Source organism: Vanessa tameamea, chromosome 31 (assembly GCF_037043105.1).
Source record: "Vanessa tameamea isolate UH-Manoa-2023 chromosome 31, ilVanTame1 primary haplotype, whole genome shotgun sequence".
Taxonomy (NCBI): Eukaryota; Metazoa; Arthropoda; class Insecta; order Lepidoptera; family Nymphalidae; genus Vanessa; species Vanessa tameamea.
Window position 1 is genome coordinate 383,688 of NC_087339.1, and position 14,438 is coordinate 398,125.

Consider the following 14,438-nt stretch of genomic DNA (forward strand, 5'->3'; position numbering starts at 1 on the left):
TTCGTTTGCATGGAAATATAAAGGTCGCCTTACAATGTCCGTATTAATGACACGAGCCAACTCCAACATGTGTTCGTGAACACATGTGCACTCTCTTTTCGCGGCTTTGCGGCCAAACTCGGGACTTTTAGATATGCAGCCTTATATTGAGCCACTAGACCAACGAGGCAATCATAATAAAAATAAATAATATACTCAAATGTTTATCTAAAACTTTGTAAATATTTCTAACCGCTTCCGCTGCGCCCTTCACTTTCAACCCCTAAGTCTATTCATGCGTGACACACGATTATGACTCTTGTGCAGGCAGTGTGTCAGAGGGAGCCGAGACAGACAAACACATACACACAACCTCTCAAGCTGAATAATGGAATAATTTGATTAGTTAAGGATATGGAGTCTGTGAGTATCATTGCTCTTTGTAAATAGTTATTAAGTTGTTTAAGATATCATTAAGCGCCTGATTGTTTTAAACGGCAAATATTTTTGTTGTAAGTTTTGCTTTTTTTTGCGTAGGAGTAAATTGATTATAGGTGAACTAATTTGCCCTACTGGCACCGTTAAAAGCCTTTACAAAACAAAATAAAATATGTGTATCATTTATCGACTAAAGACTATCTTTAAAACTTGCTATTTACTATTTGTATTGGAGTAAATTGTTGATAGGCTATATTGTCGTGCATTCTCGTACAAATATTAAAACGTTAAAATAATATAATTATTATCTTGATATGTTATTATGAAAACAGCTTTCTTTATTAGCTCAAAGTTTCATATTAAACTAGCACTTGTAATTACTATTTATACTAGACTTGTTGCTTACGTGTTAATAGTAATTAAACACAGTTATAAATATGTGAGGTGGTCTTTGAAACAACTCCAAAAATTACAAGTGTTTCAGAATAGACTCGACAGAATTAACATTCCTTCAATTTGATAATTTTATGTGTAATTACATTAATTAATCTTCTAACCTCGATGAACAATAATTCTATCTATATTTATAAATCCATTTCGATTTAATTAATACAAATTATTGATTAATATAAAATGTTAAGCTTTATATTGATGTCCCAACATTGTGCTGATCTTTTAAGCTATTCAAGCACGTTGATCCAATCCGTCATCAATCTAGTGACGTCACATGCGTATTAGATACGGACATCATATACGATTATGATAAAATGATTTAAAAAACCTTCTCCCCAACGGGAGAGGAGGCCTTAGCCCAGCAGTGGGAAATTTACAGGCTGATTATATTATGTTATGATTTAAAAAAAAGTTATTTTTGTAATATAATGCTTTAATTGTTTGTAGCGTAGATAGTCGAGCGACCAAATGGGCCTTCTGATGGTAAGTGGTCACCGCGGCCCTATAAACATTGTCAGAGCCTTTGCATCGCCAATGTACCGCAATGATTGGTCACTTAGATGTTATCTTGTGCCTGTAGATACACTGGCTTGTTACATAGTTCACTTCAATTCTTTCAAGGTATCTATGTAGGTTTTCTGGCGGTTTTTTTGCCATTATCCGGAGTACCTGACTTAGTGATGCTTGTCTGGTTATGAGGCTACGAATTTCATTTATGATACGCGTCTATGCTGATATTAAAAATGCAAAAGTAACTCTGTCTTTTGATCTTTCACAACCAAACAATTTAGATTCAACACGGAAACGCTTCTAGCGCTCTTGCCACGATTCCACGCTATCATGATTCGTACAGTAACTATTTTTAATTCTTATCTGTATATTTATTTATTTATTTTAAGTGAATATACATTTTATTTATATTGTACTGTATTAAAGAACGATTTAACAAAAACCCTATTGGATTTATCCGTACATCGGTATCCGTTGTCAAGACTTATAGACTTAAAACTATACAATAATAACAAAGTAAAATATAAAAGGAACAAAAAGCAGGTACATAGCAAATAAATAATGTTACAATTAGTTGTTAATTTTTTTCATAAAACAGCGATAAGCGAATTGACGCTGTGACTATTCATTACCTGCTCAGAACAACATCGTTTAGTATAGCGTATACAGGTGACCCATGTATTGTATTAATTATTTTATATTTGCAAAATATACATCGAGTTTTTTCTTAATGTTTTTTACTTAATGACAATAATTGTACGTTTAACAGCTATATTAATATTATAAACGCGAAAGTAAAAGAAGCTCTGCCTGTCGATGGCTATTTTTACACAGCCAAACGACTGAACCGAATTTGATGAAATTTAAATAATAAATAAATAAATATTGGACAACATCACATATATTACTCTGATCCCAATGTAAGTAGCTACAGCACTTGTGTTATGGAAAATCAGAAGTAACGACGGTACCATAAACCAGACCCAAGACAACATAGAAAATTATTGAACTTTTTCTACATCGACTCGGTCGGGAATCGAACCCTCGAAACCTTGGGGTGGCGTACCCATGAAAACCAGTGTACACAATACTCGACGACGGAGGTCGTCGGATTAAAAAAAAAAAATTGTTGTGAAGCAAGCTTGAACTCCATGAGTTCATAGGCTAACCTAACCTAACACCTAAACCAACCGATATAACGCGAGCGAATCCGTGGACGACGTGGCTTTTATAAATATATAATGTTACAAACTATACTTTGATTTTAGTTTAAAATGCAAAAAGACAAGACAGAGGATGACGAAGAATCCAGAAGCCGCATACCATCTAGACGGAACTCCGGTCCCTTTTCAAGAAGAGGTAGCATAAAGAAGGAGCCAGAGCAGAAGGTATCTGCCCCAGGGTCCAGCTCATCGACGCCGAAGAAAATTTCAAAGCCAAGTTTAAACTTTATCGTGACCGGAAAACAGTTATTGAGGTTTGTGTTATTTATATGTTTCTATTTGAAATTAATATCAATATTTTTTCCTTGTTGGCCTTGGTGCGAGTCCGTCTGGTAGGTACCCATTGATCAGATATTATACTAACAAAGTTGGCACTTTGAATAAATCAAATCAAATCAAAATATACTTTTAGTGCTTTAGCTACTTACATTGGGATCAGAGTAATGTATGTGATGTTGTCCAATATTTATTATTTATTTATTATTTATTTATTATTTATTTATTAAAGTAGACTTTTGAATCGTTATTTAACAAACTATTTAAAGTGAAGCTACCAACGGTTCGGAATGTAGATTCTACCGAGAAGAACCGGCAAGAAACTCAGTAGTTACTCCTTTTAAACATCTATCTAGTGTACTCATTATTTAATTCACCTCTGTATTGAGTATAGTCTTATTTGAAATTGAAAGGCAAGTGAGAGATACAAGCACGAGGGACATAACATCTTAGTTCCCAAGGTTGGTGACCGGTAGTTAATGTCTATGTGAAAAAGCACAGTTAGCAGCTCGCCTACCTAGCTTAAATAATAAATAACTCAATTTGCTTTATTAATATTTTAGGAGTGACAGAGCGAACTCGCTCCCCGGGTCATATCATCGGCGCCAGTCCACGGAATCCCTGACCAAATCGAAGAGAAGTCTCGATTCTCCGCGGAAGAACAAAACGGCTTACTCGAAGAGTCGTGACACGTCCCTGGAGTATGATATGTCGTTAGACTTATCACAGGTACGTTACTTATTACGACATCCTGGCTCCTCATCAATGGAGTTACTGGGTATTCTAAGCGTAAGACGAGAACTTCTAGCCGTTCCTGGGACTTGCCAACCGGGCGTAGGTTTAAGGCCCCTTTTGCAAAACGTATTAACGCTCACATTTACCCTGTGTAGCCTTAAGTAGGAACTTGTTAACGTAGCTTTAAATATGAATTCTGACAAAACACACTGCAATTCTCGACAGGCCAAGGTCTTTTAGCGAGATTTGGTCAGAAGCTTAAAAAATATTATTTATTCCTTCAATTTCAATTGAGGATTTTAAATTCACTTAGAAACCCTTCTGCGTATTTATTTTGTTCGGCTTCGCTTTTCGTTAATAAAACAATATATACCTACCTATATCATAAAAAAATTAAGTTCTTACTTAGCCCTTGGTGTGTTTTTGCACCACTCCAGTTATTAGTAGCATTCTTTACTGTCCAACAGGTTTCGGACTTTGAAGAGAAGAATACGAAACACGTAACAAAAGAAAAATTCACAGCTCTCGCCACATCCACACCGAAGAAATCCTGTCAAAAGATAAGACCACAATATCAGGCCAATGAACGGAAGGAAACCAGCTTGGAGTCCAAGGATAGTGCTGTTTCGTGCAGCCGAGAGAGCATCAGTAAGATCTCTTCACCTGCAACTTATCGGTATATAAAAACTTTTTTGGAAGAATTTATTTTATTTTGCAGTTACATAATTCTTGTGCACAGTAGAGTCATTAAATCTAAAGTTCATAAGTTCTGTATCGTAATAAAAAAGGGAATTTTCGTCAAGTGCATCTTCATTAACCGCTGTGACACCGTAGCCTGCCCAAATGATCCCTTGAGGAACCAAAGACACGGAATACGTACGGCTGGTTTTTTTTTGACTCAGCTTCGGTGAATCTTCCCCATATGTTCCAAGTGGGGAGAACTCGTAAATGAGAATGATGAAACTCCAGTAAGATAAAAAAAGCTAAAAGATATCCAGATCACAAACTACAAAGTAACAATGAGTTCCCTACTTACTAAACATCTCCTCTCTTGAGGAGTTTTGGTATTTTTACCACACTCAAATTTACAGAGGGACACATGAGTTTCTCATGATGACGATGTTTGCTTCTGCCGAGTATGAGTTAAAATTAATTTTTGTTGACTTCCAGGCAGGAGACATAACATACATATATAATTGTATTTAACTAACATGAATGTATTTTTAGATATTGAAAAACAGTAACTACTGAGTTTCTTGCCGGTTCTTCTCGGTAAAATCTACATTCCGAACCGATGGTAGCTTTACTTTAAATAGTTTGTTAAATGACGATTCAAAAGTGCTTGTAAAAGTCTACTTGAATAAAGTATATTTTGATTTTTGATTCAAATATAAAGTAATTTTTCTAAATTAGAACATACGTTGGTCAAGATTCACGTGTACCAATTGCTGGTCTATCATGGCTCCCTGCGATTACCCCAAGTGTGTTAGTGACACAAACGTATCGATCTCGGGCAAAAATAATTGTAAATACCTTATTTAGATATTCTATTATAAGCCCCGACATGTTTAATGTAGATTAATCAAGTCTTCATTCTGAATAATCTTCAAGTAACTTAAATTTACATAATATTATGCTGAGCTTTGCTTTGTAATAATAATAGTTGTAATACATCTATCAGGCAAGGAGTCAGCACCGAGTTCGACTACTCTTCAATGTCACCGGAATGTTCCGGTCCATCGTCAGGGGATAGCGTCGCAGGGATAGCACAGGATACATTGGTCTCACCCCGGAGTCAAGATCTTCAGGACTCGAGGTATATTTTAGTTTTGTGTTAAAAATAAATTAGATCAGAAATAATTTCAAATGATACCTACTCAAAATAACGGTGACCCAGTATTATTACAAACACAAAGGATATAAAATCATACAAAGGTATATTAAAAAAATTGGCTGAGTAAAAGATTTTTGAATCGGTAAGAGATAGTCACTAAGACAATCCCTTGCCAACTGAATTTGATGCATCCTAGGCTGTTTGTTGGTTTTGCATTCCAACTCTGGTTATTTTCCAAACTCTTTATTGAATAAAGAAGCTTTACACTAAAATATATGACCTTATAAGACCCGGTGAATTCAAGGAAAGCAATAAAGAGTTTTTTATTTATAGTTTTACTTATAAGACTGCAAGTCAAAAGGTCTGACTTTCCATAGAGTTACTGTGTTTTTCTGGTAATAAGTTCTCAGTAGCAAACGCTTTTCTGTCGTGTCGGATTTGATGGCAAAGGTTAGGGGTCAAACGGATATAATGCTCATGATGAAAAGTCTCTACCACCGCCCCGGATATGTGCAACACCGAGGGTCTACGGGTGCGATGCCGAACTTTAAGGAGCACGTAAGCTCTATTCTTGAAGATGGTTATACTTGTTCGGAAAAATCGCTGATGAAATATGGTTCCATAAAGTGATGTGGGAAACAGAATTCAGCTGTTGTGAATTATCGGACATCGAGGTTGTGTGGATGGAATTTGGAATTCTGACACGATGTCGAAAAGGTGACATTTTTTTTTCACACAATTTCTTCATGAAGGATGCCGTATAAGATGTAGAATGTTCCGACTACAATTATTATCAAATGGAAAGGAAGAAAGCAAAGGATCGAGCCGAGTCGGAAACAGCTTGATCGTCGACAATTCGAACCGCCATACGTGACGAATGCGATCAAATGGTAGGAGCTGGTACTGGGGAGCTCCCCAGAGAAGAGAGTACTCGATATTATGCATTATAGTACCTCATGCGTAGTACTTCGCAATTCTCCGACCAGAATGGCCTCTATGGTCAATTGGTCGACCTCATTTCCATGATCTTCTATTTGTGTTACAGTTACTGCGTGAGCACGTGCGACTCGAGAGAGATGGGCGAGTGGGGTCACTTCTGGGCCAACTATAATAACTCTCTAGCGAGAGTCCCCATCAACCGCTACTACGACCAATGTCCGACGCCGTACCGTTCTGAAGACATTGATTTGCCAGATCTAGGTAACATACAAATAAACTAACCTCTTATTTATCTATATAAAAAGGAAAATATAAAATACTTCGGTACCTTTTTCTTATCAGCTTGTCAACCGATTTTCTGGTATTCAAAATCATACGATTTCTTTTTTTTTTTAAGATGTCTGTGGTTGAATTTATTCCATCAATTTTTTTTCTTATCGGTAGTGCTAGAGGAAATGTCCTCAAGTTTCATCACAAAGGTCATTTTAGTATCAATTGTATTCGAAGAACGTTTAATAAGAACAGTCAGATCAATGCAGTCTTTTTGGATTTGTGTCTCAGCTTTTTGAGAGTGACAAAATAGTACATTTCGGAAATTGTACAGGAATACTATAACAAAAATTATATACCTTATTACAATGGAAAACAATGTTTATTACAGATTTTCCAACGGACGGTTCGAAAATACGTTCTCCTGACAATATTAAAACGATAAATAACATTATTCGAAACGAGGGACTCCGTCTGACGCCTCGTGAAACACAAAATATTATAAAATGTGCGCACATGCTCGGCAACGTATTAACAAAAGCCATTGAGAGACAATCAAAAGATTATTGTCCGGAAAAAATACAGGAATTAAGTAACGGAACGAACCCAGAGAAGGAATTAAAAAAGAAAACGATGACTTTGAACTTGAAAGAGACGGTGCTACCCGTGGAAGTGAAAGAGGAAAAGAGATGGGAGAGCGTCCCCACACAAACCGACATTTCGCTACCGAACACTAAAAGCGCGCCAATTATATTCGAAAATATTTTAAGGCAGCTATCGATGAGTTCGATTGAGGAAGTTGACAAAACTGTCGAAAATGATCAAAATAAAATTGGAGCAGACGATGTTGAATGAAATTTACAAGCAATTATATATTGTCTAGAAAAAAGGATAGGTCACGCCATCTTTCGGAACATTGTGACACTATCATGTATCATGATGGCGTTGATTATACTTTAATTCAATAGATGGCGTTTTAAATATCAAACATATTTCTATTTGTACGTTAATTATTAAATAAAATAATTTAAGAATACAAAATATAAATTAACTGCCTGCTATAGTGTTGATAGATATTAACGAAAAAGTTTAGATTAAAAAAAAAAACTGCTAGCTTTCGGAAAGAGTTTTACTGTCACGAGTCCTTGATGGTTTTGGTTCCACTTTAACTCAATAGACGGCGCTGTTTCTCTGTATTTAAGATTTTTTTGAAATAATGTCACAGTTAACCTAACTATAATATATTAACTACCCGCGACATTATATAATTTACTATTTTAATTGATATTGGTAAAGTAATCCGACTGTACTTACTTATATTTAAACATATTACATATGTTTCAAATATATATTTCACTTTAAATATGTGTAGGAACATATAGTATTTGGAATAATATTATGTTTTACAGTTTTAGTATATAAATATTGATCTTTTTAAATAATATATTCAAACAGGCATAGCCTATCTAACGTTTCATTATACGGAAACAATGACATCCCTATATATCTCTGTCTGTCTGTCCCTATGTATGCTTAGATCTTTAAAATTACACAACGGATTTTGATGCGGTTATTTTTTAATAGATAAATTGATTCAAGAGGAAGTACATGCACAATATATGCACAATATAGAAGAGAAATATTGATAATTTTTAAGAGGTTTCTAAAGTGATGTCGTAAATAAACACATTTTTTGCGCTTACATTGCTAATGCTGACTGAATCCTACGAAATAGATCAAAATAAGACATTCTGTAGTATATTTAGTATCAGCATTGCACCCGTGCGAAGCCGGGGCGGGTCGCTAGTATATACACTGTAAGTCGAATCGAAGTTTTGATAGTTTCTCATTTATAGCAGTAAAATATATTAAATACAATCATCATTATTAGAAATTATAATCAATCAATATATTAAAATCGTTCGTAATTAAAAAAAAATATAATTAATTTTCTTTCATCATTTATATTGTACAAGTACATACTTATTATTAAATAATTATATTGTACGTAGATAATTAATTTAATTAATTAACATCTCAATGTTTAGAATGGAAATGATTTAATAAATTCTTATATAATATATAGGTACTTATAAAATAACATTTCCTGATTGACTGATACGTCATGGCTGTAAACTGTTAAAGTTAGGGCCATGAAATTTGGTGAATAGGATCGTTTTATTGTGTTGACACCAAATTAGGGAGGGATTTTGGATATTCTACCACTAAGAGGGTGAAATAGGAACTGAAAGTCTGTACGGATGTCCGTAATTTTTTAAGTTAAAATATGAAACTTTATTTTTGGGATATTAAATAAAAAGCCGCGGGCAACAGCTAGTGCCAAATAAAAATGAACGGACTGTGAGATATGTTCAAGAATTGAACTGAATTTGATTGAATTAATGAATTGAATATGAATTTTGTGTGGCAAATGAATGAATATGAAAAGACACGATAAGTAAATATATTATAAATTAAAAGATCCATTTAATGTACAAACATTTAATGTGTTATTAGAAATTATAATTTATTTATTTAAAGCGTAGGTAACTAACATAAATATAAGTACTTAATTTATTCAATAAATATTCAACGTATTGTATATGTACTTAAATGTTATTATTGTTAATAATAATAAAGAATTCTGATGTTTATGTAGTTTTTTTTTTTAATAAAAGCGTTACATGAGACCAAATCAAAATAAAAAAAAAATTGACGGGGCATCGTTGGTTGACATCTCGAATAGTCTATACTAATATTATAATGCTGTAGAGTTTGTTTGTTTGTTGTGTTGAACGCGGTAATATAAGGAACTACTGGTTCGATTTGTTTTTGTTTTTTTTTTCAGTGATCTATTTATCGAGGAAGACAATAGGAGCGGAGTATCGATGAAAAATGTTGCAAAAACGTGGGAAAATTATTCCTTTAAAGAGCTTCTGTTGCGTGCACTGTTAACGGTTAAAATAGCCGAGTAAATTCGGGACGATAGTCTATGATATTCATTGTGTATTCGTGAAAAAATTGCGTTTTGTCGATGAAAATGTTATCGGAAGTTTGGAACTAAATAAATATATAAATACTATACTTATAAGTAGTAGTAACAAATATATTAAAGACTAGCTGTGCCCGCTTCGTGCGCGTTTGAATTTAACAAAAAAGTTATTGTTATAGCCTAAGTTACTCCTTATTATATCAGCTATCTGCTGTGAAAGTCCTGTCAATCTCGGTCCAGCCGTTCCAGAGATTAATCGATTCCAGAGATTAAGACAGAGAAAAATCGAAGAAAAAAATATGTTATTTTGGTATGTGCACCGTGTATACATACAGATGCATAAAAAGCGGTTATTTTATTACAAACAGACACTCCAATTGTATTATATGTAGATATATGGAAAGGGGGTTAAGCATCAGCTCGTTATCAGACATTATGATATCCGAAATATAAGTCTATTCGTTCAAGTTCGTAATATCCTCTTAACTATGACACTAGGCTGTCACGTTTTCTCTACGTAATACTGACGTTGCCATCATGAACGATAGAAATAAATAAATCCTAACTAAACTTTTTGATGATTCGACAGTTTTTTTTTTTTTTCATTTTTCAAATCGTAATGAATATCTAGTTTTTATATACACCGTTTTCGTTTTGAATAGGTATTAAGCATTTATAGGTTTTGATATTGTTAGGCGGACGGGTAATTGACCACATGGTGGTCACTTACCACCATGTGGTCAATTACCCGTCCGCCGTCATTCATTCACCGTGCCCATAGACATTTGTGGCAACTTATTAAACATAATTCGAACCCTTTTTTTAATAGTTATGAGCATTTAATAATATAATTATAATCAAATTTATTTCGCAATTAAATTCAACAAAGGCAAATTTTGCTTCTTAAGTTCTCATAACATCTTAGTTAACATTTAAAAAGTATTTTTTGATTATTTATAGGTACTCACTTTGTAGTCGACTATGCATAGTATTTTATAGGCAGTTAGTTGTTTCGTTTGTTCGCGTTTTGGTTGGTTGTTTTCATGGAGCTTATGCTTCATACCTAATTTTATCAAAATCGTTTCAGTGCTTTGACCGTGACTGAGCAACAGACAGAGTTACTTTAACATATATAATATTAGTATAGATTCAAATCTGTTTCACTCTTGTAACATTTATTTTCGAGATATAAAAGTTCATAATAAAAGAGCATGTATTTTTATAATTTATTTATTTCAACTTAAATACTACAAATTCACATTTTATAATCTATTTAAAAAATAAAATTATACATAATATATTAGTTTATTTCAAATGTGGCCGAATTAATACATAATGTTGCCCTAAAAATAGAATTTTCAATAAAAATTACATGTAATAATGAATCACGAAAAACGAATACATAGTAACTTGTTAAGAACATTCGAGAAGTATTCACTAAAGTTAGGATATATTTACAATATTATATTTAGTAAGCGTAGGCTATGCGGGCGAGCCCGAAAAATCTCAAAAAAACAATAAAAAACAGATACTTTACAAGATAATCAGTGCTGTAACTGGAAAATACTATCCATTCCACGAATCGAACTCCTATTGTACAACATACTCGCACCTAATTGGTCGATGCGCGCGTTAGACAAGCGTAGGGAATCAGTGCAAATCCTACGAAATGATTTCACTAATGAAGACCACACGCATAACCAATGGTCGTTATAGAAATTCTGTTAAAGTTACAGCGTTGATTAATATTTGGAGACACAGTCGTAAGTGATCGTTCAGTTTACGTATTGTCTGAGAATTATATAAAACTTTTAGTTTATTTTTTAATTGTTCAGTATCGACACGAACGATTGCGTCGCTTCCTTTAAATTAATATTTACATATATAAATAATTTTGTTGTTAAATAATAAACTCGTTTATTGACGAAAAGTAATATTACGAAATGACATTGGGTTTAAAGGGATTGCGATATTTTTAGACAAATAAATGACTAAATTTGAGTACATTCGTAAATATCCAGCAAATAATAATGTTGTGTGCATTAATAGAGGCGTTATTGTAACAAAGACAAGTATCCTTTATATAAATTATCATTAATATTCTATGTTTTAAAGTAGAACTAGTCCCAGTCTTTTGAGTAGACTAAAATTTTAAAATGAGTTTTTTGCTTAGTCCATTCATTATAATTAAAACATATCTCTTTCTTAATTTTCCGACAAACGAGTTTGAGTTGAACTTAAATTAAAAAAAAAAACGTGCTCGTACCATACAGATAAAAAATCAATACTATATACTATGCTTAAAATTGTTATATTTTTTCTTTAAATAAAAATTAATCTTTATCAGTTAAACATAATCGAAGCGTATCATATATTGCCATAATTTTCACCCTCCGGCAGGCTGACTTCCTCGAATGTAACATATTTTTAATGTTTTGTTCAAATGACATGCCATTACCTCAATTTTGGCGGGAAAACTTTGACGTTTAATTTAATTAAAACATTAATATAGATCATTTATTTATTTAAATGTTTTAGGATTCCGAAAAAAGATTCGTTTTATTTTAATGGTTGTATATTAAAAATATCATTCCTTTTATGTTTTTTTTTGTGGTTGTAGTATGGATTGTCTTTGATCATATAAATTATTTTTTTTTGCTTTTTTAGTTTATTGTTTTCTTTGAAATTAAACATTATTATGAAAAAAAACTCAATTACTTTTGAACGACTCATATAATTGCTAATGCTAATAGTTTTATAAATGCGTAAGTCTGTTCGTTTGATATTACACGCAGCAACGAAGTGACCCATGCTCGTTTTGTTATCCCGAAAAACGCCGGGAACAAAGACAAAACAGTTTATTACCTTTTCCTCTCTTGTTGTCAAGTGTTTTTTTTTTTGGTAGTTTTAGCTTTTCATTATCTACAGATTTAAAGCAGGCTAGACACTGCACGCCGTCCGACCAAGCGTAGCCGAAGTTAGAGCTATGCCCAAACTTGATACGCTACTATAGTTTGTGTTCGTGTAGTGCAGTTATAAACTGTATAAACTCTTCTAGGGTAATTAGAGTCAACGAAGGCTTTACCTCTCATCGGTAGTGATAGGTAAAAAAATATGAGACGGTCGGTTTACATATTTCAGTATTGCGGTATCTAGCCGTATTAAATCTGTGGTATAACATAACTTTTCAATATGGCCGAATTTGGAAAACTATCAGAGCTACAGAAATTAAAACAGCATCGCCACCCCCCCCCCCTCCCCCGCTTCGACTGTAACAAGTTTCATTTTATATGTTTCACTTCAAATATTTACTTATTTTGGCAATTGATTTGCCATATTTGAATCATATATTTGTTACATAGAAGAACGCTAACTGAAATACCGCCATAAAAGCATCACGTTTAAATTCCCTTGTTGAAGTTATGCTTTTTACTTTATAAGGGAATATTAACAATTTATACAAAACTTCGTATTATTTTGGCCCTTTGTCGCGGGATTTTCTCTAAATTCCTCCAAGATAATTCCCTTTATTATGACGTCACTTGGGAACATTTATCGTATGACACATTTATAGTCTTGAGTTAGACAGTTTGCAATGCGTTACACTGGCTCACTGATCTGGTGGACTTATTAGTCTACCAATTTGTGTCCGATCGTTGCAATTTATCTTGTATAAATCTATATTTTCACTATCAAAACCTACTTAATATGGCTCGTAGCTAATATTATATTAATTTTAATTCTATCTTGGGTCTAACACGGCACAAGTTGAGTTTTTAAAGCTTAATTAAATGAAATACGTTTTTTTTAAGTCAAGTTTTTCTTTTATATTATTTCGCAGTTTAATTTTTTTATTATTAATAATAATTGTTTATTTTTTTTTTTATTTAAATATTGCATTATTTTAACTTACGCTAAACTGATTAATCTACAAAGGTGGGATCGTCTTAATCTACTTTGTACTTATAACTTAATTTTAAAAATAATATGGCATAATTTTCTTCTATTTACAATAAAAACTAGAATAATTTTAATATAATTTCTCGCCTTTCAAACGTTTCTCTTCAAAAGGATAATGTCATTAAATGCATCGATGTCATTCTACTCGAAAGACCGACGGTCTACTCAGTAGACCGAATCGAATTAGTCCAAATATGATAGCTTCCATCATTAAAATACATTTTACAGTGAAATTTAGTCCGGTCTTTTGAGTAGACCGTGGTCTTTTTAGTAGACCGTCAACATTTTAACGTCAATATGTTTAGTAAATGCTGTATATTTTTAATAAAAACATGATTGCACATTTATAGCAACAGCCTGTTCCGTCTCTGATGTGTTGAAGAGGACGGTTGCTGTACTGATCTGTGTTTTCTTAATAAATGCCTGTGCTGGGGATCCAGCATGGCGGTGTATCCCGTTGGCGAGCATAAATCAGGATACCGCTGGTAGAAGGCCCGGTAGCCCTCGTGCAGCAAGTACACTTCCGGATAAAGAAGTGATGGGTAGTTCTCCTTGTTTTTCGCGCGATCTGAAGAACGTAGGAAGCGGGATCTGGAAGGAATTACATATTCATTAATAAGAGCCTGGTAATGTATGATTAAAGATTAACTGCACTTACTGCAGAGTATTAAATGAAATATAACTATAGTTTTATTTTATATAGGTAGGCGGACTGGCAAAAGGACCATCTGATGGTGAGTGGTCACGACTGACATGGGTACTGTAAGAAATATTAATCATTCCTTCCATTACCAATGGACCACCAACCTTGGGAATATATAATAAACTT

General features: G+C 33.4%; 2 protein-coding genes across 3 annotated transcripts in view; one reads left to right on the forward strand and one right to left on the reverse strand.

Moving 5' to 3' along the window:
* Window positions 1-272: 272 nt before the first annotated feature.
* LOC113402767 (uncharacterized) lies at window positions 273-7,541 on the forward strand. The gene is made up of 7 exons (XM_064220109.1): window positions 273-402; window positions 2,649-2,857; window positions 3,443-3,608; window positions 4,082-4,290; window positions 5,296-5,430; window positions 6,494-6,648; window positions 7,049-7,541. Exons 1-7 carry the CDS (start codon window positions 394-396, stop codon window positions 7,510-7,512), a joined length of 1,347 nt encoding a protein of 448 aa, XP_064076179.1. The 5' UTR covers window positions 273-393; the 3' UTR covers window positions 7,513-7,541.
* Window positions 7,542-12,960: 5,419 nt separating this feature from the next.
* The window catches only part of LOC113402758 (M-phase inducer phosphatase-like), a 32,376-nt gene continuing 30,898 nt past the window's right edge, over window positions 12,961-14,438 (reverse strand). For both annotated transcript variants that reach the window (XM_026643068.2, XM_026643069.2), the window contains exon 6: window positions 12,961-14,200. In XM_026643068.2, the coding sequence (XP_026498853.2) occupies window positions 13,954-14,200 (247 nt within the window). In that variant the 3' untranslated portion in view covers window positions 12,961-13,953. The remainder of the gene's footprint in view (window positions 14,201-14,438) is intronic.